This window comes from Podarcis vaucheri, assembly GCF_965113315.1.
Source record: "Podarcis vaucheri genome assembly, chromosome: 8".
NCBI lineage: Eukaryota > Metazoa > Chordata > Lepidosauria > Squamata > Lacertidae > Podarcis > Podarcis vaucheri.
Genome location: NC_138766.1, coordinates 36,715,525 through 36,741,504, shown reverse-complemented (window position 1 = coordinate 36,741,504; position 25,980 = coordinate 36,715,525). Strand labels below are relative to the sequence as shown.

The following is a 25,980-nucleotide window of genomic DNA, read 5'->3' as shown; positions in this document are numbered from 1 at the left end:
GATGAGTTGGGAATCTTCACTTGTTTGGAAACCATTAATCATTGTTTCTGGTTCCCACATAATGGGAAGCCATAGCTAATTGCAGCTTCCTGGTTTGTTTCTCCACTTCTGTGATGGACGCCGCATTTTGGCTAGTTGAGTCATGATTTGATTGTGAAAACCAGGTCATTAAATAACCATTACTTTGAGTTTGTTGCTAATCGAGCCACTGGGTATTGTTGTTCATGCATGGAAATGGAAATGACCCATAAATGAAATATGTTCTTAGGAAAGTGTCAGTTGACACATAATGTATTATTTTGATATAATTAAATAGCAGGTGAAAACCAAAAAAGAAAGTATATCCCGATTTATTCCTCAACTGATTCTTTTATGTAAGCTGTTTATTCCTGCTAATTGGTCTCTTCTGAATGGTGGTATCTGTTGAAAGAAGAAGCATCTGTTCCTTCTTTTTTCCACTTTCTCCTTAACCCTAATCTACATGTGTTGATACATATAGATTAATAAAGGACTGGCCAGCTGATATACTGGCTGATATAGTGATAATTTCTCCCTGTTTCTGTTGTTCAAGGTCCTACCTTTATCTCCAGGAAGAGACACAAAGTGAACTCACTCAGCTGTGAGGAGCTTGTAGGCGGGGGCTTGTGTTTTGATCTAGCCCACCAACCAATCTAGTTAGCAATTGACTTGTGTAGATAATGAATATGGAGAAAAAACAACAGACCATTTATGGAAATATTGTTGTAACATTTTTATTTAAAATATTCACACCTCACTTTTATTTTCTACATTAAGTGGCTTATTTCACTTTAGTAGGCCAATGCATCTTTCTAAGTTTACTTGGTGATGGTTCTGTCTAGCTAATTCTTTCAATTCATTATGCCTAGGTACTGCAAGGGGATGACCCTACATGAATTTGCTGAAATTCTTAAGCATAGTCGGGTGAGTTAAGGTTGAACTTCTATCCTTAACTCTCAAATTTTCTTGTATTTGTGGGTTTTAAGTTATTCCTGTAAGACACAATAGTTTTTGCCCACATGTATCAACTTTTGATAGGTGACTAGTGATATTGGGAAGTGTGTCACTGAAACCTTTTATAGGGAATTCTAGAAAGTGCTGCGTCAATAGCCTCTGAACATCCAAATCCTTCAAAGTGCATCACATCACTCCCTGAATCACCAGTCATGTCTAGAAATGGATATTGCACAGTACCATAGGGGTCACAATTTTAAAATAACTTTCTCAGAAATTTTGACAGTGTAGTTTATAAAACAAAGTTTGCACTGGGCTTCTCCAGATACATAATGATGCAACCTGTGACACACCAAAGTGAATGCAGCCGACCCTGACATATATTTTGTGGTGCCAGATGCTTGACAAGCCTTTAATTTGTGCAATCTCTGGCAAGCAGCTAAACCAGGAGGCTTATGAAACTGCAATATGTGACTGGTAGACCACAAGTGCAGGCCTGCTTTAATGTGATTCCCCCACTGATGAAACTAAAAATGGTTTATGTAACATGAGGAAGTAGCCAAGAAATCAAATGCAGAATTCTTACCTGATTATAGTCCTTAAAATCAGTTTTTCAAGACAATTGTCATCCAGCCATGTTTTAAAAAACAAGGCTGTTACTATTTCAAGATAGCTCAGAAGTATTTATGTTCAAATCTTACAAGTATAACTTAAAACCTGCAACTACAAGAACTCCTATTTAAACTTTCCCTTAACTTGCCCATTTTGCTTAAGAATTGTAGAATGCTTTCCACTGCTTTGGCTATCTACAAACCCAAGACATGGCACTGAACAAATGGGGGAAATCGTCTAATGCTGTGACTTGCTATGAAGTTTTTACAACGGGGTGTACTGTTGTATCGCAAAACAAGATGTGATGCTTGACTGGCCAATATGTTGACCTAAATATGCTATGTTTACTCTTAAATAAACTACAAATATAAACTTAAAATCTTTTTTTCCATCTAATGAAAACTCACATTTTATTAAAAAACATTCAGGAGGCACTCATAACCCCAGTTGCTTGGGAGAAAACCTCATGGATTTCCATTGGACTTTCTTCTGGGTAGACATGTTATTGTGACCCTATCAGTCATGTTGCAAGTTATATTAGCAAGTATTTATTACAATTATTTATGGCACAATACCATACATGCCTACTCTGAAATAATCTTTATTGAATTCAGTGATACTTGCTTCTAAGGGTGTATAGGATTGCAGCCTTAATGGCTTGATTTATGTGTAGTATTTATGGTTTATGTAGTAGATGAATGTATTTGGGGATCTCATTAATAAATTTTAGTTATGCACAGTAATTCATATTAAAAGCTGTTTTTGGCTAAAACAATCCTGTGGTATTCCAAAGAAAATCATACTAAGTATGATGATTCTTGTGGAAAATACATATTAATTTTGAACTTCTTTTCCTTAAAAGCATTCTTGGACTCCGAAAAGAAGCTTTTTTCCCATCGAATATTGTCAAGGGATGAATGTATTGATCCATATTCTAAAACTGGGAACCTTAGGTATGTATTGGGATTGGAATATTGTTCGTGAAGCATTTGGAGGGATACTGCTGGAAACAAATAACATAATTTCAGTATCTAACTACTTTTTTAAACTCCCCAACTTGCCACTCCTGGTCATAAACATATACACCTCAATGCCTTTTTATTGTAAAGCAATGGAGATTATATCCTGCCCACATTAACAGAAACTGATAAGAAAATAGATTGCCTTTGCTTTTGTTTTTCTATAACTATTTGCATTTGAAGCGATTTTCAGGCAGCAGGAATGCGAGTTAGAATTATTTATAGGAGTGCATCTTTTTTCTGCCTGTGAATTCCCTGCCCCAAACTACTTCTTTTTTTAAAGCTATTTTGGTTCCAATGGAGGTTACTTTGTGTCATAGAGCTCAATCAGAACAAAAATATGTTGTTGTTTTTAAGGTTGCTTCAGGGAGAAACCATGGGTGATGGAAGGGTTCAGCTCTGCCCATTCACACCATGCTTTAAATCTCCCCCTTCCTCCCCCTCCCCTTCTGCTTTTGTAGGGATTTGGCATGACTGGGGTTGGGCGTGCTGCCATCATATCTATTTTGACCTTGGGAACTGCAGAATAGGAGCCTGTTCAGGTGTTACACTCTCCACTTGTGCACACCCACCCACAGCAGAACATCCCCCAGGTATTTCAGTAGAAGTCTCCCCTGCCCTGGATATAAGCCATTTTTGTTTAGTATATTCAGTATCTAGAAAAACAGAGAGCCTGCATTCAAATAGGCTCAGCATCTTTGGTTCTCAGCACCTTTGGTCGCAGACATTATCTTCTAGATTTGGCAAGCGGATTGGGCAGAAACGCATGAACCCAATGATTCCTCCAGTCTCTCTGTGTAGAGCTGAAAGTGGGGGGTACGGTAATTTATTACAGGCCCTAAGAAAACTATGCAACTAAGTAGGACTTGTGTCCTAGTTGGACAGAGCTGGGTAATAGGTCTATTTTAAATCTCTTATACAGAATGATTGAATGTTACTCTGTTTCTATATGTACTGCACATATCAAAGCTTTGAATATGAAACTATTACCTTTACCATCCAAAGAAGCTGAGTCATAGTATTTGGATTTCTTTATAAGAAGGAAGTTTTGTGCTCCCATTGCATATCCAACATTTCTATCATAAACAGCTGCACCCTAACTTGAAAACTCTAATGGCATTCAAAGTTAAAGCTAAATTTCTTGGGATTATAAGCCAATTCTATCGTTTTGTCCAGTAGAACAGCCTCACTCATACCACTAGGTGGTACCTGACACTACTTTGTTAATCACGTAATATAGCTTAGTTGAAAGCAGTGATTGATTGAATTGTTTTCCAGGTGGCAGAGTTACAGGTGATGCTTTCTACTGCCCATCTTCGTAACAGCTGATTATCAAAAAACCATTCTTGGTGGATCTGATTTTTATTTTCTGTGCATTTAAAAGCGAAGGACTTGTGTATGTGTATATATATTTATATGTATGTATGTCAATTCAATATCATGGTTTGTTTTCTTTGGTCAGCTTCTGGACAGTTTTAAGCAAAACTGATAAATATTAATCATTGTGATATACAGATGAAATCGTAGTTGCTTTAAGAAAACAAACTGATAATGTAAAGGACTGTAATCAATATGTGAATTTAGAATGTCTTCCTATTTTATATCTTAATTGAGTAGATATTCCTTAATATGAATCATTTTAAAGAGTTATCTAATCAGTTCATTTCACTTAATCTTTCTCCTGTTTCTAGAAACTTATTTCCTTGTGGTGATTCCATGGTTTGTATTATTGATGACAGAGAGGATGTCTGGAAATATGCACCTAATTTGATAACTGTGAAGAAATACGTATACTTTCAGGGCATAGGCGATATTAATGCACCGCCTGGATCAAGGGAAGTTCAAATGAGAAAAACAGGTAACTATTTTAATGTGTGTTCATGTTTCCTCTTCATTTGCAAGGTATCATATCGATAACATGGTATTTTTAAACAATTCATTAACTAATCTTAAAACAGTTTTTCAAAACCAGTAGAAGTGAGGATTTCAGGTTCAGATTCCTTTTCAGTTTGACTGCCTGAATAGTTCGTGACTGGACTTAACTGTCAGGGGTCCTTTACCTTTTACAAGAATAGTGGACCACCTTCATTTATTGCATTATACTACTTCTCAGGCAGATCTGCTGGGTCTATAGAATTTGTTGCACTGTTACACAGCATTTGGGGGAATCTCAATACACCAAGTTGTCTCAAGTTGAAATCAAATTTAAAATCATGAGTTGCATTCTCCAAAGATACATCCTTTAATTGGAGCATTATTTAACACAGGGTTAGGGCCCCTCTTGCTTGCCTCCTGTGAAGACAATACAATACTGTATCATCTTTTTCCATGGGAAAAATGTTCCATTACTAAAATTGCTTTTATTCCATAAAACTTAACAGTTTGATGCAGTACAAGTCAAATTTGGTAGTTTAAAATAGTTTGGAAGAGCAAACTAGACATTATATTAAGCATGACTCTTATGGGTCCTCTCCTCCCCCTCCCCCCCCCCCCATTTTTTAAAAATAGTAGCTCCTAGGGTAGGGCAGGGTTTAAAATCTTTCTCTTGCTATGCTGTTTTCCCATAAAATATCAGCATACTCCAAACAACAATTTTTTTCCTGAAGCTGTCATTGACTGCAGTATTACCTGACCTGTGGGCAGGGAGAGATTTTTGTTGGGGGAAAATGAGCCATGGAAGGTCTTCAACCCTATGGTCCAAATATGAATCCCTCTACCCCGTAGCTGCTATTTTAAAGGACGGCAAAAACAAAAAACACAGACCTTTTTAAATGTCATGTCTGTTTTACTCCTCAGTTACAAGCACAACCATGAAGAGGATAAAGTGTGATAAATTGCCCACAGGCTAGTTGTTGTTAGAACCTTCCTTTACTGAAAATGAATGTGACTCGGAATACTGTAGTTCCAAATCAGTCTCCTCAGCCTAAACAAAAACTAACAAGTAGTGTAAGCATGTTTTCAGATGGTGACAGTGAAACTAAAAGTGCCTTTAGTGGAAGTTAAGCTCCGTTGAAGTAGCTTAGGAGAAAATAGCACATCCATGTGTAGTTATTTGGGTGTGCTAAAATTAGAACATTAACCTTTTTGGTACCTTTGTTTTCCTCTTTATATTTAGTAAATGTGCTTTTAAAGCCAGACATGCTGTATCAGATCTATTTTAAGGCAGTTGTCTTCATTTCAAGACTTTACAGACCCCCCCCCCCAATTAAAAATATTGCAACTTATGGCCTCAGTTGCAACCGTGGATGTTTGTGCCTGGAATCCCGAGGCAGAGTATCAATAAGTCTGAAAAGACAAGTGTCCTTACTTCTCTATTAATGGCTTGTTATTTGCTGCTTGTGTAAAGGGACCTCCCATCTCCCCATTCTTGTGCTGTTGTAAGCTTGTGATCCTCCTCCATTCATTACCGTGTTAAGAGGAACTACGCAATGACAGAACACACACACACACCTTGCTGCTGCCACCCTGTGTGTCAGACACAAGCTAGCCCTGCTTCACTTTTGCATGGTGAGAGTGGATGCCAGGGTGGTGGTGGGTAGGGTTACCCAGGCACAGGGTGCCAAAGGTGAGACACATGTTGTGCCCTGTGACTTGGTACGTCAAGCTGTGTTTGAGTGATATGTTGTAATAGGATGTTCAACCTTTTTTTTCATCCTCTGAAACAATTGAATCTCCATGCTACATATGTAAGGTTTTGAGCTAGTTATTTGTTGACCTAAAAAACATAAGTGGAACCATCTATTATTTCCACCACCAGCACCACAACCCCAGGCTTCTGGTTTAAATAAAGATAAGCATAATTGGATTACGTGTCTTTAGCTGCTAGGTCTTTTGTATATTTGTTACTAAGCATTTTGGCTTCAAAGACTGATTCATTTTAATATGCATACATATCTCTTAATTTAGCAAATCATTCTTCAAAAGTAACAGAGGCATCGGACCCAGCAACAGCAACGGGAGACTCTGAAGAAGCAAAGAATGTTGGAAATGCAGACGAACAAAGCAATGGCATTCAAAAATCTGCAAATGAAGTAAATGGCAATAACTCTGTCGGCAGTGAGACTCCATCCTGGAATTTGAATTGCAATGATAAAGTTAGAGACTCCTTAAGTGATTCTAAACATGGAATGGATGTTACTAATGATGTGATGAGTGCCAAGGAATCTCATGTGTCTTCAGATGATGATAATAGGACAGTTGTAGGCAAACAGCAGATTCAAAACAAAACTACAAATTATTTGGACTTTGAATTGTCGAGTGATAGTGAAAGTGACAGTGGATTGGATGCTAGGAAATCTTCCTCCTCTTCTGCTACAGATAGTGAAAATGAAGGAAAGAGAAGCTGGAGAAAATCAAAACAGCCTGCACTAGAGGAAAGTGCAATGCCTCTGGTGGGAACTGATACGAATGTAGAAAAGGACGGACAGCTGAACCATTCTGCTGACTCTGTATCCTCACCTAGCATCAATCCACATCCCAAGGCATTCGATCTGGAAGCACATGAAGAGAGTGAACAAGACAGCCTTTGTAGCCTAGGAAATGGTTGCGTGGACAAGAAAGAGGCAGAGACAGAATCTCAAAATAGTGAGCAATCTGGGATAACTGTAGGAGAATCTTTAGATCAAAGCATGGAGGAAGAGGAAGATGACGATACAGACAGTGATGACCATTTAATATATCTCGAAGAGATTCTTGTTCGGGTGCACACGGACTATTACTCAAAGTATGATAAATATGTGAGAAAAGAAACAGATGAAATTCCAGATATAAGAAAAATAGTGCCAGAACTGAAACGAAAAGTGTTGTCAGATGTTACCATATTATTTAGTGGATTATACCCAACCAATTATCCCATAGAAAAAACACGGGAGCATTATCATGCTACTGCACTTGGAGCTAAGATTGCAAAAAACCTAGTATTGAATGAAGATGACCCCAATAAGCCAACACACCTTATTGCAGCAAGAGCTGGTAAGTATTAGTAAATCCAAAACATGGGTTTGAACTAGGGCTCTGTGTGAATAGGTGGTCACACAAAGCGTCTAGCAATGTAGCAAGCTTCTAATACTGCTGTTCATATATTTCTGTGCATGAATATTTTAAGAAACCATCAGGATTCAGTTATTTTGAAGAACATTTGTACACTTTGAGAGCCAGTGTGGTGTAGTGGTTAAGAGCGGTAGTCTTGTAATCTGGTGAACCAGGTTCGTGTGTCTGCTCCTCCACATGCAGCTGCTGGGTGACCTTGGGCTAGTCACACTTCTCTGAAGTCTCTCAGCCTCACTCGCCTCACAGAGTTTTTTTGTTTTGTTTTTTTTAAAAAAGATATTTATTAAACATTTTAAACATTAAATTCACCACACACATATAAAACCGTCACCAAGATGTAACAAACAAAGAAAAACAGAAAAAAGCAAAAAGATTAACATAATAAAAAACATACAAACAAAATCAGATATCTGACATCCATCTTAAGAAAAGATGGATCACAGAGTTTTTTGTTGTGGGGAAGGAAAGGAGAATGAGACTCTTTAGGGTAGTGATAAAGCGGGGTATCATATCCCCCTCCTCCTCTTCTTCTTCATTCCTCCTTTAGCCCAGGTTGTGTTTCTTTCCGCTGTTGGTATCTAGAAATACATAAGTTGTTTATCTGAACAGTTGGCTAGGCCTGTCAGCAAAACTATAATGCTATATGCCTCTGTTGCACACACAAAATTATCTTACCTTTGCATCTGGATCCTGGTTTTGTGAAAACAACTAAGACCTTACAATTGTAGCCATTGCCATGTTACAGACTGCTTTAAATGCATGGGGAGAATGTTAAAAGCATCCAAGCTGTGTTCTTAAATCCCGCTGAATTCAGCACCTAATCCCTGTAAACTGTTCTCAGTGCTGATTTATTGAGAAGCCTTTCTGTCACCTATGCTAATGTTTGGCTGTTTTAAATAGGCACAGAAAAAGTACGGCAAGCTGAGAACTATAAAAATCTCCATATTGTAAATCCAGACTGGTTATGGAGCTGCTTGGAGCGTTGGGACAAAGTAGAAGAACAACTGTTTCCTTTGAAGGATGATTACCTTAAAACACAAAGGTAAAAAGTAATGTTTTATTATTTAAATAATACACTTGAGTTTAAAATCCTATGGGGCTCACGGTTAATATCCATTCTTACAAATAGCTGAAAGAGAAGATCCCAGTTAAACAGGATTATACAGTACAGAGAAAGGTGGTCCTTCGGATAACCTTAACCCAAGCCATTTGTTTAGAACTCAACAGGTCAAAACCTGCACTTTGAATTGTCCCTGGAAATAAATAAGCAGACAATGCAGTTGGTACAAAAAGAGGTTAACATGAGCCACATGTAAGAAGCCTAAACCACCTGGTCTTCAAAGGCAGCTTCATAGAGCATGTAGAATAATCGAGATGAAGTGACTTAAGGCATGGATCTCCAAAGCAAGACAAGAAGGTGCCAGAAAGGGGCACAGATGGTGTATCCATCTTAATTTTGCATAGGCATTCCTGGCCACAGCTTGAACAGCCAGGTCTGAGCCTAGATCCAAGAGCACCACAAACTTAGGAGCATTTTCTTTTAATCTTGTTTTTATTCATTCAGATATGAAAACTAGCCAGAACCGATAGATAGAGCTAGTGCTCCATTCCTATAAACACTTCCTTAGTAATAACCCCTCTTATATGTGCATAAACATCCATAAGCTGTATGGATTAAAGGGTGCCATCGCATAATTAATGCTGCCAGATATGTGTTGTTTCTGTGAATGGGCAAGGCTTTTCTTTGGCCAATATCAAGCTGCGTATTACATAAATTGCATTATGTTTTACTAGGCGGAGTAAGGATACTTCAGCTGGCTCCATAGTTTCAATAGGATGGATATGTGTGCATGTTTTCTATAGTTGGAAATATTGCTTTGATGTTATTTAATGTAAATAACAGGTTTTGTTTGGTGTGCTCTAATAAAATCTGATCCACAAGACTGAATTCTTGTGGAAATAATTGCTGTTTTACAGCTGAGCTACGAATGTGGAAATCTTTAGAGATAATGAGAACATTTTTAATGTACAGTTCTTTATATCAATGTAGAAGGGGTCTGTGTAGTTCGGTCTAAATTAGGGTTTCCATCACTGCACTAAGCCATAGTTTGGCACAGGCACGGGTCCTGTTTTCAGTCCGAGGGCCACATTACTTTCTAGACAAATTTCTGGGGGCCACATGCCAGTTCTGAGTAGGGCCAAAGGCAAAAGTGGACTGAGCAGTTAATGTAATGTAATTTTTACCTTTGTGCAGTGGGCTTGATGTTCATACACCCCTCTCTATACTCCAGGAAAGCATGAGGCTTTATCAGAGTTCAGGGTCATATTTCAACCAGATGCTAACAATCAAGGAGGGTGTGGAGCTGGACCAGTAGGGAGTGGGTCCTGAGGAGCAGATGCGGCCTAGGGAGAGTCCCAAAGACCAGACAGAGATACTTGTGGGGCCTGCATAACTCCTCTTTTAAGATTCCCCATCCCTAATTTAGCATTATGTAGCCAGGGTGTGTGTTCTAAAACTAACTCTACATTAAGAAATGGTTCTTTTCTTTTTGTGAATTTTGGATAAGGACCCTCACTTTATTTATTTTTTAATGACCTAATGGTGGAATACCTAGAAGTTTTCTGACACAAATCAAGAAGTTTTTGCCAGTGTTTACATCGCTTTTCTGTTTTTATGTTTTCCAAAAATATTGCTGATCTGTGGTTCAAACCCACTATGTATACTATGGGCCAACTTAGGCAAGGAGGCAGGACCACCCGCCTGTCAATTATCTGGCATCGTCATGTCACTAGATGATTGACATACTGTATGTCAACAAGTTAGCCTGCTGGAGTGGGAAAAGAGAGTTCAAAGGGCTTTCTCAGTCCTTTGCACAGTGCTTTCCAAACGTGCACCGGCCAGTTGATTATCAGACACTGGGAAATGCTGCACACAAGTCTGAGCAAACTTTTCAAGCCCTGTGTTAACACTTGGGAAGTTCTGTGCACAATGCTGTGCTGGTTGTTGGGTGCTTGGGAAGCACTGTGCAAGGGGCTTTGCAGGCCCTGCAAATTAGCAGCACTTGAAAAGCACTTTTCAGCCAAGCCCTGCACTTACTTGCCCCACATTTGACATATGCCCCATACCTGCCCCTGTATGACATCAGGTGTAGGGCAGGTGGGACAGTGCTGGACTAAAATAGTCAGGAGAGAAGATGTGGTGGGCCAAGTTTGTGTGTGCTTATTTTTATATACTGTACAGTATACATATATGTATGTATTTATGTGTGTATATGAGGAATGTTGACTGCTAACTTAAGCCTTTTAAACATTTCATCTAACAGAGAGTACAGTCCTGCCATGTTTCCAGATATACACAGTGCTTTCCAGACTGCTCTTTTCCACCCAACTCCCATTCATCCCAAGTGTCAGCCTGGTCCTGAAGTTCGGCTTTATGATCCCAACACCGGAAAATTAATTAGGAAAGGATCTCAAAGCTCCAGCCAGTCTTTGTATATTCAAGCACCAGCTCCTCCTCTCTCTCTGCCCGTCCATGGGGAACATTCCTTATTCAGGTAGATGAACATAACATTTCATAAATCATTTTCAAGTTTTGCTTGGCATTAAGATTTTAAACAGGATTGTGAAAGAATAATCCCAAGTGTGTTTTCCTCTTGCAATAGGTGCTCTTGAGTCCATGCGTGACGCTACATTTTTCCTAAAGAAAAGTGTAACACAGATGTGGCTAACCTTTTTGGCCTGGCTGCATTCACTGCATTGGGCAGTTGGGGGGTGGGTTGCGTATAGCACATGCCAATGGTGTGTGTGGCCACTTCACACCCTTGCATACATAAAATATGCACTATTGGGATAGCCACAGGGACACACACAGAGAGACCTTCCCTCCTTAGCTGATCCCTGCCATCAGCTGAGCAGGGTGAGGCAATGTTCCCTCGGTACTTGTTGAACAATTGAAGTGATGAACTGGAATGATAAACAGTGAGGTGCTTTGTATCCCAATCAGGGTGCTGGATTCTGCCTGCCCCAGCTCCATATTTACTTAAAATAAATAAATCTTTCTGCCACTGCTGCCAAACTCAGTGGAGCCTTCGAAACAAGAAAAGATATGTGTGTAGGGGTCAAGTCCCCCAGCAGGATTAGCCACTTGTAATATAAAAGTAGGGAAATAAGAATCCTTCTTCACCCTCTCCCTTATTGTGGTTACTTCCCGCTCAGTGGTGTAACGTTGGAAAATGTCAATTACGTCTCCTACCTAGGCAGTTATCTTTCCACAAGGGCCAACATTGATGTCAAAATCCAGCATCGCCTGAGCTCTGTGAGTGTGGCTTTCTCCCGGTTGAAGTGCAGAGTGTTTGAGGACCAGGACATTTGCAGGGAAACCAAAATGCTTGTTTACAAAGCTATTGTACTACCAACCTTACTATGTGCTTGTGAAACATGGAACATTTATAAACGCCATCTCCAACTCCTCGAAAGATTCCATCAGTGTGTCTCCGAAAATTTTTACACATCACTTGGGAAGACAGGTGAACTAATATCAGTGTAGTGGAAGAAGTAAAGATCACCAGTGTTGAAGCAATGATTCTTCAATATCAACTTCATTGGACTGGTCATGTTGTGCAGATGCCTGATGATCGTCTTCCAAAGCAACTACTCTATTCCGAACTTAAAATTGGAAAGCGTAATGCTGGTGGTCAACAAAAGAGGTTTAAAGACTGTGTCTCAAGGCAAATCTTAAAAAATGTAGTATAAACACTGACAACTGGGAATCACTGGCCTGCGAGCGCTCCAGTTGGAGGACCGCCTTTACCAAAGGTGTCATGGGCTTTGAAGAGACTCAAACTCAGGACGCAAGGGAGAAACATGCTAAGAGGAAGGCACGCTTGGCAAATCCACACCATGATCAACTCCCGCCCAGAAACCAATGTCCCCACTGTGGAAGGACATGTGGATCCAGAATTGGCCTCCACAGTCACTTACAGACTCATTGTTAAAACTGTGTTTATGGAAGACAATCTTACTCGGCTACGAGTGATCGCCAAAGAAGAAGAACTTCTGGCTAAGCACATTTATATTATCCAAAACAAATTACAGTGGGGCTGAACACTTTTTGACTTTTTTACATAATGTTGTTCTGTTTTAATGCTTTAGAAAAATTGGGCCCATTTTTAGTGGCAAAAAAACATAGGCTTTCTTTGGGGTCTGTGTTCTGGTGGGATGAGAGTCCCAATTGACGTGGCTATAGTAAAGGTAAAGGGACCCCTGACCATTAGGTCCAGTCGCAGACGACTCTGGGGTTGCAGCGCTCATCTCACTTTATTGGCCGAGGGAGCCGACATACAGCTCCCGGGTCATGTGGCCAGCATGACTAAACCGCTTCTGGCGAACCAGAGCAGCACACAGAAACGTCGTTTACCTTCCCGCCGGAGCAGTACCTGTTTATCTACTTGCACTTTGATGTGCTTTCGAACTGCTAGGTCGGCAGGAGCAGGGACTGTTTCTACATTTGAAAGAAGACAGGTTCCCAAACTTTTACCTAATTTGTCCGTGGGAGAACAAGTGCTACTGTGAGAATCAGCATCATGAGTGGCTCACTCCTTTTGCATTTCTAATTGATAAAGCTTTGACATTGCCTTCAGAAGTCTCTGAAGTGTGGAAAAGGCAATCCATATTGAGCAACATGAAGAATGGGGCAAAGTTTTCCACAGTATGGGTTTTGAAATGGATCTGTATTCCAAACTGAATCTATCCTGACATTCTATTCAGTTCAGATCATAACAATTATGTAATCCAGAGCTTTTGAATCTTTTTTCAGAGTTGTTCAACCACACCAACAGCTTTTTGATGAAGAGGAGATGCCAGCAAGTGAGAATGAAGAGCCTGGCCCATCTAAACGGAAACGCCAGCCAAGTATGTCTGAAACAATGCCACTATACACTCTTTGTAAAGAAGATTTAGAAAGTATGGATAAAGAGGTGAGTTTGATTGTGTACTGCTGAGTAATTAATTGACATGACACATTTTTAGTGCAGTAGAGATATCCAAGCGCCTCTAGGGTGTGGGAAGATGAAGAGTGAGGGTTAAGCTACTCTGGGCGGCTTCCAAAAAAATATTAAAATACTGTAATACATCAAACATTAAAAGCTTCCCTAAACAGGGCTGCCTTCAGATGTCTTCTAAAAGTCTGGTAGTTGTTGTTCTCTTTGACATCTGGTGGGAGGGCGCCACTACCGAGAAAGCCCTCTGCCTGGTTCCCTGTAACTTGGCTTCTTGCAGTGAGGGAACCACCAGAAGGCCCTTGGTACTGGACCTCAGTGTCCAGGCAGAACGATGGGGGTGGAGATGCTCCTTCAGATATACTGGACCGAGGCCGTTTAGGGCTTTAAAGGTCAGACCAACACTTTGAATTGTGCTCGGAAACATACTGGGAGCCAATGTAGGTCTTTCAAGACCGGTGTTATATGGTCTCAGTGGCCGCTCCCAGTCACCAGTCTGGCTACCGCATTCTGGATTAGTTGTAGTTTCGGGGTCACCTTCAAAGGTAGCCCCATGTAGAGCGCATTGCAGTAGTCAAAGCAGGAGATAACCAGAGTATGCACCACTCTGGCGAGGCAGTCCGCAGGCAGATAGGGTCTCAGCCTGCGTACCAAATGGAGCTGGTAAACAGCTGCCTTGGACACGGATTTGACCTGTGCCTCCATGGACAGCTGTGAGTCCAAAATGACTCCCAGGCTGTGCACCTGGTCCTTCAGGGACACAGTTACACCATTCAGGACCAGGGAATCCTCCACACCTGCCCGCCTCCTGTCCCCCCAAAACAGTACTTCTGTCTTGTCAGGATTCAGTCTCAATCTGTTTGCCGCCATTCATCTGGAACTTGAATGTGGAAACATCATCTGTTTCTTAGCATAATTTACATTTTATATTCGTTCAGAGGGAATTTGACTGCACAGTTTGATTGCAATTACTACCCAGTGTTTCCTACCTGAGGCTCATCTGTATCTATTTGGTTACATGTAACATACTGCAGAACATGTAATAGATATTAAATATTTTAATTGTATAGTTACTTAATATCTGGCCCTGCTTTCCTTTCCCGGCAAGAAATAACACTTTTTATATGTGTAGCAGATAGGAAATGAAAGTTGAATATTATGAAGTCTTATTCTGAAACGTATACACTCAAATGAGATGAAGTTGAGCTATTTCTTGAAATATATTGATACATAGATTTTTTCCTTTATCTCATTTTCACCCAGTAATATTTTTGCTCCACACTTCAGAACTTATCACTGCAATTCCTGAAGTTGAAACACAATTAGAAATGAAATCCATGGACTCTCTATAATCCTAGCAGATACACTAGAGCCTCAGTGGCACCTGCAGCCCATAGTTCATGCAGTGTTCTTTTGAAGGATGCCCTTTGTATCCCTCCAGCCTTATGATGGGGAAGTAAAACTTTTGTATTTGGATGCTAAAGGATAGTTGGGGAAATTGGAGGTTTCTTCGTTAGTTTCTTAACTAATACTGATTTTATTTTGCATATGTGTGTGTCAGAATTGCTTGCTCCAGAGAATGTCATTTCTTTATTTCCATCTACTCAGCTTTTATTCTCTGTATGAATTGTAAAAATGTTAAGTCCTGTATAGGCAATTACTAAGAATAGCTGCAATCTGCATAAGCATTTTTTAAATAAATAGTGGCTGGATCCCCTGCTGCTATGGAGAAACTGCTAGCAGCCTATAATCTGAAGATGAATAACTCCCCAAGAACCACACACTGTTTACTTTAATAGTTGAATAAAAATTTCCCCACAAATGGTCAAGTCCTTACAAGTTTTTGCAGAGGTACATTAGTTCTAATATCAGTAATCGAAAGCACTGCCTCAACTTGTCTTTATGTTCACACACATCAAATGTGCTGGATGTTTCAGCCTGTTTTGGTCTCCTGCTGGTCCATTTGCTGGAGGCAGAATGGACTTGTGATCTACATGGCTGCTTTCCCAGAATGTATGTAGAATTGTACTGGGGAGTATTGGCTGATTCTTATAACGTGTCCCAGTCTTAAGGTGCCCTGAAACTTAGAATTAGTTGAATTGGAGATTCCTGTGATACATTTGCATTCCCTAAGACATAGTAAAACAGGAATAGTTGAAGTTTCAGCTGGAGGGCTGCATTCCCTTGTGGACAATGTGGGAGCTGCATGCAGGTAGGAGACAGGGTCAGAGATGCAACTGGGCAGAACACAAGATTGGCTTTTGTCTCTGTCCAATAGATTACAACCAGGCACCAAAAGTCAGAGGCCTCTGCATCCACCCACACTTCTATGCACTACCCTGGCAAATCATTATAGTTCAATGGCAGTATAACAAGCCTGGAAAAGAAAGAAAGATTTCTAGGAACCTCGTTTTAGTTTGCTTTGAAAGTTATCCCACTCTGTATCCTACAAAGCAGACCTAGACAGTATGCACCTGTTTCTTCTTATCAAGATCCTTTTCTCTGTATAAAAAGGAAACTGTGTTCTGCCTGTTGATTTTTAGCATCCCTGAAGAACACAGGAAATCAAAGTGTAACCTGCAACAAAATGTTTGCATTCTGCACCTGAAGAGGAGTGCTTCAAGATTCCAGTCATTCTGGAACAGCAGCTATGTAGCGGCACATGGTTTTTTTGCCCCTAACTCCACCCATTCTCCAGTCTGCCCATCCCTTTTTCTTATATAAAAATAAGAGTGTTCCTAGTTCTGAGAGTCTTTCCTTTGTCTACCTACAGGAGGCTTAGGAAATCATGTTACCACCAGACCCTGCAAAAGGTGTATTGACAACTGAGTGGTTGAAATAAATTTCTGGGTCCAGGCGGGTGGTTTCCCCCCCCCCCCAGGAGCGGCTGCACCATTGCCTCCTTCAAGGCGGCAGTTTGTCAGGTTTGCATACCTGTTTAAGGTAGCATTACCAGTTCATGTTTTGCGTGTTTGTTGTCAGCACCAAGAGTCTTCACAAAAGTATTCTACCTCAGGTAGAAAGGTGTTTTTAGTTTGCCACCTCCTGAGGTCCCCTTCGAGGTAGAAAGCCTACAAGACATTCAGCACACTTTCAACACTAGAATTTCACAGCTTCCTGGTTAAGAAATAAAAAGCCATATCCTGCCCTCTCAGAACATTCAATACCCTAGGGCCGTAATGGACACAGCCTAAGCCCAGGTAGTCCTGTCTCCAAAAAGGTTAATGAACCTGTGTCCAGGCATTTCTTCTCAGGCTGCCAGAATATCAGCAGACCTAATGTCCTTGTTACATTCACTAAGCCTCATGGCTTCTTGTCTTGGCATCTTGCCTTTGGTTTACAGTTACTCCAATGGCTCCTCCACCACCACCAGAAGACCATAGCACAGAACAGTCACTTTCCAGTGTCCTGCCATGCCAACTCCACTCTGTTCTCCAGTGGTAGCTGAACCCTGCCAACCTAACCACAAGCACCCCCATCCAGGAGCCTCCCTTGGTCATCCTCATGGGTGCCAGCCTTGAGGGCTGCGGAGCTCATTACCAGAACCCTATGTGTCAAAGGAATTTAGTCTCCCTCAGAGGCCAAGAGCACTATCAGCTGGCAATAACTTTGAGCAGACAAGTTAGCACCTGAAACCTTTCATTCCCTAAGCCACCAACACATCCTATGGGGTAATCAACCTGGTTCCCTTCATAGATTGTTAGACTCTAACTTCTATCAGCCAGTATAACCAATACAGTGGTACCTCGGGTTACATCCGCTTCAGGTTTCAGACTCCACTAACCCAGAAATAGGGCTTCAGGTTAAGAACTTTGCTTCAAGATGAGAACAGAAATCGTGCTCCGGCGGTGCCGTGGCAGCAGGAGGCCCCATTAGCTAAAGTGGTGCTTCAGGTTAAGAACAGTTTCAAGTTAAGAACAGACCTCCAGAACGAATTAAGTTCTTAACCCGAGGTACCACTGTAATCAGAAATGATGGAAGGTGGCTTTCAATGACATCAGTAGTGTGTCATGTGGACTCTGGAGGGATCAGGTTTTGGTTTGGCTGCAGTTCCTTTTCCTATAATATTGAGTGGTGCAGGGACAGTTATGGCTCTTGGAGTGTGAGTGAAAATCTCAAAAATAAAAATAATTTGTAGGCACCTGCTTAATTTTTGCCTTTGAATAACTCTAACAAAAGTGAGGGGGATTGTTTTGTTTGGGAGAAGAGGATGTTTTGTTGCCTTTCCTCCCTTTGTGTCTTCCTTGTAGTGGTGGAGAGACTGCTATGTTAAAGTTACTGGTATAATATAAAAAGCCAGCCTGAGAGCTCTGGAGATAGAGGCAATACAAGGGGAAAAAAGACTAGAAATTAGTTCAGATTCTATTATTATAAAGCCTTTGACTGAGAGGATGCTATACTTCTTAAGTCTGTATGTTAGATGCCTGTGTAGCTGAAGTAAGCTTTGGAATCTTCTCATGAATGCTGGAGAGACCTCAATTCTGAAATTGCATATGGAAAACAGATCGCATTTAGTGAAACCACCCTCTCGTTAAAATGGCAGAATGGTTGAATGCGTGTTAAAGAGTAAGGTGCAATTTAGCACAACCAAGAAGACACTATTATTTTTTATTTATACATAAGTTCGCTTCAAGGATGTTAGTTATTTCTGTACTTTCATTTCAAGTGCTGGAGGAATACATTGGGCGCCAGCATGTCTTGTAACTGGTTTCCATCCTCGGGTATGCAGACATTAACATTAAACACTTCTGCAGGAGCATTTATTCAGGAAAAGCATTCAGGGAGAGCATTTATTCAGAAAATACAGAACTTTGCAGTTTCAAGCAACATGAATTATCTTCCACCCCACCTTCTCTATCGACAGTGTATTGCTATGCTCTAATCAACATATGTGGCGGGCATGGACCTCAGTTCTGGTAGCAAATATTTATTGAAATAAAAGCAATTACCAAACAAAATGCCTTTGAATGTCCACAGCTGGCACTGCTCAATCGTTTCATGGGAGGTACTTACAGTTTAAAGCAGGCATAGGCAAGCTCCGGCCTTCCAGGTGTTTGGGACTACAATTCCCATCATCCCTGACCATTGGTCCTGTTAGCTAGGGACGGTGGGAATTGTAGTTCCAAACATCTGGAGAGCTGGAGTTTGCCTATGCCAGGTTTAAAGCTTTAATAATTTCTATTTTACTAGTGGCCAGGTTTGTAATAACAAGATGCAGCAAGAATTTGGAGAATGCTTCTTTGAACCTCCCTGAGACCTGTGGGTATAGGGCGATACACAAATTTAATAAATAATAATAAAGTTTGTTTGGGGAAAGAGTGGCTGGGGAAACTCAGCCAGATGGGCGGGGTAGAAATAATAAATTATTATTTGTCAGGGCTGCCTCAGGTCCCAGCTCACAAAGGACCAACGCCAGTTTCTCTTTATATACAAAGGTCTTTATTGAAGTCCATTAGTTGTTCCACAGTAGCGGCGCGCAGCCCCTTGTCTGTTAGCCTTAGACCGTAGAAGTCCCTTCTGAGTCGGTCCCCCCCCCCCACACCAGCTTAAGATGCTGGCTTTGCTCCACCTCCTCCTGTCTTTCCTTTTCCGCAGGGTCTTTCTGCCCGCTGGAGTTCCGCCCCTCCTAGATTCCTCTGACGCTGAATCTCCCGATGGCTCTCCCTCCCTCCTGCGGGCTTTGGGACCTGGCTCCTCCCCCGGGCTCTCCGTTTCCCCGCGCGCTTGCACATTTGAACTTGGCGCGCGCGCCCAGTTTCCAACCCTTCTCCTGATGGTAACGTCACTCCTCTCACTGCTCCCCTCCCCTTCCGGAAGAGTGGCTTGTTCTGACCTCTCCTCCCTTCCAGCCAACGGAGCTGCTTCTCCTGACACACTGGAACTCCCCCCCCCCCTTCGCTACGCTCTGGAGGGGAAGCCGGCTTCGATCTCCAGCTGCTGCTTCGGGATTCCCTGTTGGCTCTTTCCCCCTGATGAGTCCCCCCTGGGGCTCCTCTTGCCCTGGCTACAGGCGCTCCCTCCTGGGAATCCCCTGATTGGCTGGAACAGCTCATGGAGTCCCTTGGGCCACAGTCCTCCTCCTCCTCACTGTCCTCGGAGTCTGCCCATGAACCCCTGACATTATTATTATTAAATAGCACTTGTGGGGAAATTGTCTAACAAAATAAAATTGGCACTAGGTTTAAAGGATAAAGACTCTTGTAGAGCTGATCAGTACAGCTTTTTTATCTACATGACTAAAATGAAACATATAATACTTTTTGGTTAACATAAACTACATTCTTGTCTACACAAATGGTTGTGTCGGATAACTACTTATTTGGTTTTTGGGATGTTACTTTGGATGTATTGTATTTTATGTGTGTACAGTGTTGTATGTTGTACTCTAATAAAACATTTTTTTAAGAATCATAGTAGCTGCTTTTCATTTAGGGTTAACGGAAAATTTCTTAGATCTCATTACACAATTCCACACTTTTCTTTTCCTCAGTATGACCTCCAGTTGGATTTAATCATAGCAGCAAATAATGTTTTTCGCCATTGCCTAAACGTAGAACATGGAATTACAAGTTATAGCAAACATTTATTTCCAAACATGTATTATTATATTTGGATACTTTTATTACTTACATTAGAAAATATGCCTTAGATGTTAATCCATATAGAGTATCAGTCATATCAAGCTCTAGAATGTGGACACAGGCTTTTTTGTCGCAGTAGTCCAATCCTAAGCACATTTCTTCTGAAATTTTGCTGAAGTCAGAGGAGGTAACTTCATAGTACATATAATTATGATTGCAGCATCAATGGGATACCAGTTTAGACAAATACCTCCTACTTGCTGTGCTAGTTTGCTCTGCCAATCCAAAAAATACGGTGCTTTGAAGTTTTTCTGTCTTTGATTCAAGCATTCCTACAACCTGAAAGAAAAGGATGCTTTAGAAGTGGTGGGTAAAACTTTTAAAGAGCTTTTTCAGACTCATCTCTCAATACATATATTTACTGGTTCTCTCTATATAGGTCTCTATATATAGGGGGTAGAATTCTCTCTCACTCTATCCCGTCATATACTCTTCCTTTTTCAAGAGTTTTCTATTAATTTTAAACAACTATGATTTGGAAGTAGTCAGTCATTATTTATTGATGCCCCACACATCAACAAGAACATGTGCATATTGAAACTTCTCCTGTAGCTTACTTTTCCATACCCAGTTTTGGGGCAAAGTTGTGATTTAATTTAATTCAGTTTTATCCAATTTCAAACATTAAATTGCAGATACTCTTTTTTCACAGATGTAATTGCTCAGTATTCTATTCTCATTTGACTGTTGCATTAATTTATGTATTGCCTTATGCTGCCCTGAGAAGCTTGGAATTTTAAAAGATGCATCAGAAAGTCATTGATACGGATAGGCAGTCATTGTGCAATTGTTCTGCTAAACTGTTGTGTCGTTACTAACGCTTGATCATTTGGCAGGTTGATGACATATTGGGAGAAGGCAGTGACGACAGCGACAGTGAAAAAAAGAAGACAGGAGATGGAAAGTCAGCACCGCAGCGTAAAGCAAAAGAAACTGTAAATGTAAAAATAGAAGAGAGACCTGCTTCGACATCTTCAAGTGAAAGAAGCTTGACAGGCAGTGTACCCAGGTATGTGCTCTTTACCTTATTAAAATGAATAGTGTTGGTGTTCTCTGCATTATATTTCTTTCACCTACTACTTCTTTAAAGTGCATATAAAAATTATGTAACAGACTTCCAAAGCTTTTCTGCCAGTATGCGTAAGAAAGTCTGAAGATCCTGGAACTTGGATGAAATAACCGTGGCTTACATTAACTACAGTTCCTTGGGTGTAGATGAAATGTTAAAGTGCAGTTTCTGTACATATAAAAACAGATGCAAAAGCCTCTGATCTCTTATTACAGCTATGCTAGAAGAGAAAGAAAGAAAGTGCATGAACCCAAGGCTTGCAGCTGCTTATTACTGTCACACTAAACCACAGTTTATGATAACGTTCAAAATTGCCTGTTGATAAACTGAGAGTGCTTTAATGCTGAAGGGAATGCCTGCAATCTTGTGGCAGCAGCAGGGAAGAGGAGAAATGCATAACCCTGAGGTTCATTCATATAATGCTAAATCATAGTTTACTGTTGCATCTGAATGAAGTCACTGTCTCAGTAATCCTTATAGCAACCCTTTAAGGTTAGGGCAGTATTATACCTATATTGCAGTGGTAACAGCCAAGGCTGAGAAAATGGTGCCTTACCTATGGCCACTGTATAAGTTATGACCAAGGTGAAGTTTGGACTAGGAAATTTCACACTCAAAACAGTGCAGTCCTGGTTTATGATTCCTCAGAGTCAAGTCCCAATTTGTTCTGTGGGGCTTAATTCTATGCATATACAGTCGTACCTTGGTTCGTGAATGCCTTGTGACTCGAACGTTTTGGCTCCCAATGTTTGTGAACGTTCTTTGGAACCCAAACGTCCGAAGTGGCTTCTGATTGAGTGCAGGAAGCTCCTGCAGCCAATTGGAAGCCATGCCTTGGTTTTCAAATGTTTTCGGAAGTCAAATGGACTTCCGGAATGGCTTCCGTTCGAGATCCAAGGTATGACTACAAGATTGAAGCCTTATCCATTTTGCTTTTTGGCTAAAGTCTGCAGGAGTTCCCTACAAAACTGAGCACAGGTTTGTTTTTTAAATTTTAGAAGACATGGTAGTTTAAAAATTCAGAACATGAAACAATGGCGCTTTTACCAAATAAAGCTACATATTTGAATATTATCCAGGTTTCCTACCATGTTAAATATTAACATCTATTGTAGAAATGAATGCTTGCTTGGTCAGATGATATGCAAATACTGTGCTTTTTCAGGTCTCTAAATTATAGTACTGCCTGTCAGGGCAATAATATGGCACACAATACAGCTTCTATAATAAATACCGTATTTTTTGCTCTATAAGACTCAGTTTTTCTCTCCTAAAAAGTAAGGGGAAATGTGTGTGCGTCTTATGGAGCAAATGCAGGCTGCACAGCTATCCCAGAAGCCAGAACAGCAAGAGGGATTGCTGCTTTCACTGAACAGCGATCCCTCTTGTTGTTCTGGCTTCTGAGATTCAGAATAATTTTTTTCTTGTTTTCCTCCTCCAAAAACTAGGTGCGTCTTGTGGTCTGGTGCGTCTTATAGAGTGAAAAATACGGTACATAAAATTACTCAAACCTATTTTGAAATAAGATGTGTACCCTTAACAGTGGCAACAATTCTCTCATGACTGCTAGCTTGACCTCAAACTACCAATTATCATGCACTGTAAAGCATGCACTCTTATTAACAGCTCTGTGCTCAGAGCCTCCCTTATGCTTTTTTACCTACAGAAATCTAATAAACCCATAAGTGAAGATGACAGATACAGCTTCTAAAACATCTGGGGAGTTTAAAATCATAATTCACAAGTAGGATCCTTTACGTTTTTTACAGATAGTCTTTGCTAGCTGTTCCATCTAAAACCAGTTCTGCATATCTTAAGATATTTGACAAACCTCTGTGAAATGTTACAGCTATTTGCATAGTGAGTAATCCTTTGCACACAGAGCTGATGTAAAGCACGCCAGGGTAAGTTCAGCTGGCATAAAGTTACACCAGATCCAAACCTGGTTCAGTAGCAAGGGAAAACAAGCCCTTAAAATAGTGTTCAGTGCCAGCTTGCCAGGTCACATGATGGAACTGAATGAGCCTAGGATCCAGCCTAGGTTCCCCTCCCCCTCTGGTTCCATCTGCAGAACACCACTTTTTAGGTACTTACACCAGCTTTGGTTCAGTCAACTGAGGCTGGAATGAGCACATTATGCCAGCATATCTTCTGCTGAGCCAGGGTTCCAGACTTAACACTGGCCAACCTGGGAATCAGCCAGCTGAGCCAAAGATCTGTTGCATATTAAGCTGCTCAGCCCAGCAGATCTTGCCATAGGACTGCTGCTCTAGTCTCTCATTTCTCAGAATAATGAATTCACCCTTTGTACTTCAACATTTCTTAAAACATAGTACTTCATTGTTCATGCACATGAAATGCATGTGCTTTTTGACTATAACTCCTGACTGTTTTCCTTTTCACCGCCTGTGGAGTATACAAAGTTGGAAACACGTCAGTCTTCTCCATAACGAGATACAACATTTATTTATTACATTTAGCTGCATTTGCTCAATAACAGAACTTATTATTACTTTCTTATATTCTAATTATTTATTAATCTGAACCAGGTCAGAGTTCATTAAGCACTAGTTTTTTGAAAACAAAAAACAGGGAATACATTATGGATCTTGCAAGATATGTTGGAGCATGCACATTCCCCATGAGCTCTTGGGAGTTTCTCAAAGAGCTTGGGAATGGAAAACATCTATGATGCTTCTCCGTGTGGGTAGTTCCTCCCCATTCCTCTTTAGCTGAGACGCTTCCATAATTTCTCTGCAGAATTAGAGTGCAGCATCAGATGGAACAGAAGTTTATCTCATGAGAATTATACATGGATTCTCCTCCACACGCAATGTTATGAATGCTTGCAGTTTCAACAGTGGTCAAATAAATAGCAGCAAGAGTCATAAGTACCATATTTAAAAAAAAGACTCACCTTTTGTCAGAAACTTCAAAGAAATTGCTGAAAAAGAGAAGATGGATGAGATTCTCTTGCACTTTTCTCTGCCAGTGTCCTTATACCAAAAAGTTACCTATATATAGCCTCTAAAGGCTATTTCTAAGGAAGACAAATGTATTCCACCAGAACAATTTATTAACTTCACCGTCTGTTGTCTATACATTTTTCTTTCTTCTATCACTTGACAGTTTCCATAGATCTACAACTTGATGGAATGCAAGCTCATGAATAATACTGTTATGATTTACAACAGGCTGCAAAACCTCATTTTGGACAAAACGTTTCATAGCATCCTCTTCAATAAGAAAAATACTCTTAGGTCATTGTCCTACATACTACACTGCAGCAGACTCCCAATTTTGCAGTTATACAATCCAGTCAAGACTACATTGGTTTGATGTTTTGTTTCTCAAGATGTTTAATAGGATTTTCAAATAGTGTCATTTCTTGCCATTTATAACTTGGCCAAGTTATCCAAAGAGACTACAGGAATGAACTATTGATATGGAAGGCTAATTCTGTAAGTTGTAGGCAGCTGAGCACTTTTCACCCAGGAATATGAACAGGAAGCTATTTAGGCTGGGCACTTTTTAAAATTTATTAGTTTTTTAATCCCACCTTTCCTCCTGATTCCCCCTGCACAGCTTCTCCTACCCTCCCCGTCATGTCATATAGGATCAAACTAGGCATGTAACAGCATGGATTGCTCAGTTGGTCCTTACTCATAGGAGCTTACTTCCAAGGGAGGCAACAGAGAAAGGAGAGTAAGCAGGTAAAGAAAGTTTTCTGTAAAAGCAGTTCCAGGGGGAAGAGGAAGGAGGAAGAAAGGTCATAGTATTAGAGCAAGAGTTGTTGAGGGACAGCTAAAAGTGGTAGAGCTGGACAAGTAAAGATCACAGGAAGAGATGTTGGGATTTAAGAGCTTCATAAAACAATGGCATATACACTACCAGCCCCAATAATAGCAAGTCGTTCCTTTTCCTTTCAAGTAATTTAATAGATCTTGGATGCAGGAAAAACCATAGGGTGGTATATAGGGCACAAGCCATGATTAATGAATTCATAAGCGGGGAACCATTCTTTTACAGGAAAAATGCACCCATATTATAAATTTGAAAAATAATTGTCTGGGTCATTTTTCATATTGTAGTAATGAATGGGTGATGAATAGATTCTAAAAGTGCATATATGTCTGTTAATCAATATTTCTATTGTGCTTTTATAATGAGAATGGAGGTCAAATTCTTTCCTGGAACTTAACAAAGATAAAATATATCTGCGTCAAAATAATGTTATTTCCTGTATAAACACATTTTTTAGCTGGAAGATTTTCAGAGACAAAAAGAGACAAAAGGCAAAACGTAGTTAGATACCCAGATGTTACTCTACTGTAACATTCCCAAACCACTCTAGTTGCAGTAGGATAGTTAAGAAAAGCATACCTAGTTTTTCTTTCTAGGTCATGAATGTGAGCATGATGACTTATATCCCCTTTGATTTATCCTTAGAGAATTTCATTATCTGTACAAAGTATCTAACCTTTGAATTCTACTAAGTTCTTTACTGCATTGATATCACTTGACAGAGGATGGTACGATTTAAAGTATGCATGGTGCGCAAGTGATAGATTTAAAATATTCTTTCATCTTTCTTCAGCATTTTTCTTTTTTGTTGTTGAACA

The 25,980-nt window shown here is 40.3% G+C and overlaps 2 protein-coding genes across 2 annotated transcripts in view; one reads left to right on the top strand and one right to left on the bottom strand.

The window, feature by feature from the left end:
• LOC309539753 (uncharacterized protein) overlaps positions 1 to 25,980 on the bottom strand; it is a gene marked incomplete at its 5' end in the record, with an annotated part of 197,503 nt that overhangs the window by 48,672 nt on the left and 122,851 nt on the right. The window lies entirely within an intron of this gene.
• Positions 1 to 25,980, top strand: part of CTDP1 (CTD phosphatase subunit 1) — a 48,627-nt gene that overhangs the window by 12,961 nt on the left and 9,686 nt on the right. The window contains exons 6-12 of the mRNA XM_082234971.1: positions 2,447 to 2,537; positions 4,295 to 4,461; positions 6,510 to 7,574; positions 8,553 to 8,694; positions 10,976 to 11,206; positions 13,468 to 13,627; positions 21,126 to 21,298. Coding sequence (XP_082091097.1) covers positions 2,447 to 2,537; positions 4,295 to 4,461; positions 6,510 to 7,574; positions 8,553 to 8,694; positions 10,976 to 11,206; positions 13,468 to 13,627; positions 21,126 to 21,298 — 2,029 coding nt within the window. The remainder of the gene's footprint in view (positions 1 to 2,446; positions 2,538 to 4,294; positions 4,462 to 6,509; positions 7,575 to 8,552; positions 8,695 to 10,975; positions 11,207 to 13,467; positions 13,628 to 21,125; positions 21,299 to 25,980) is intronic.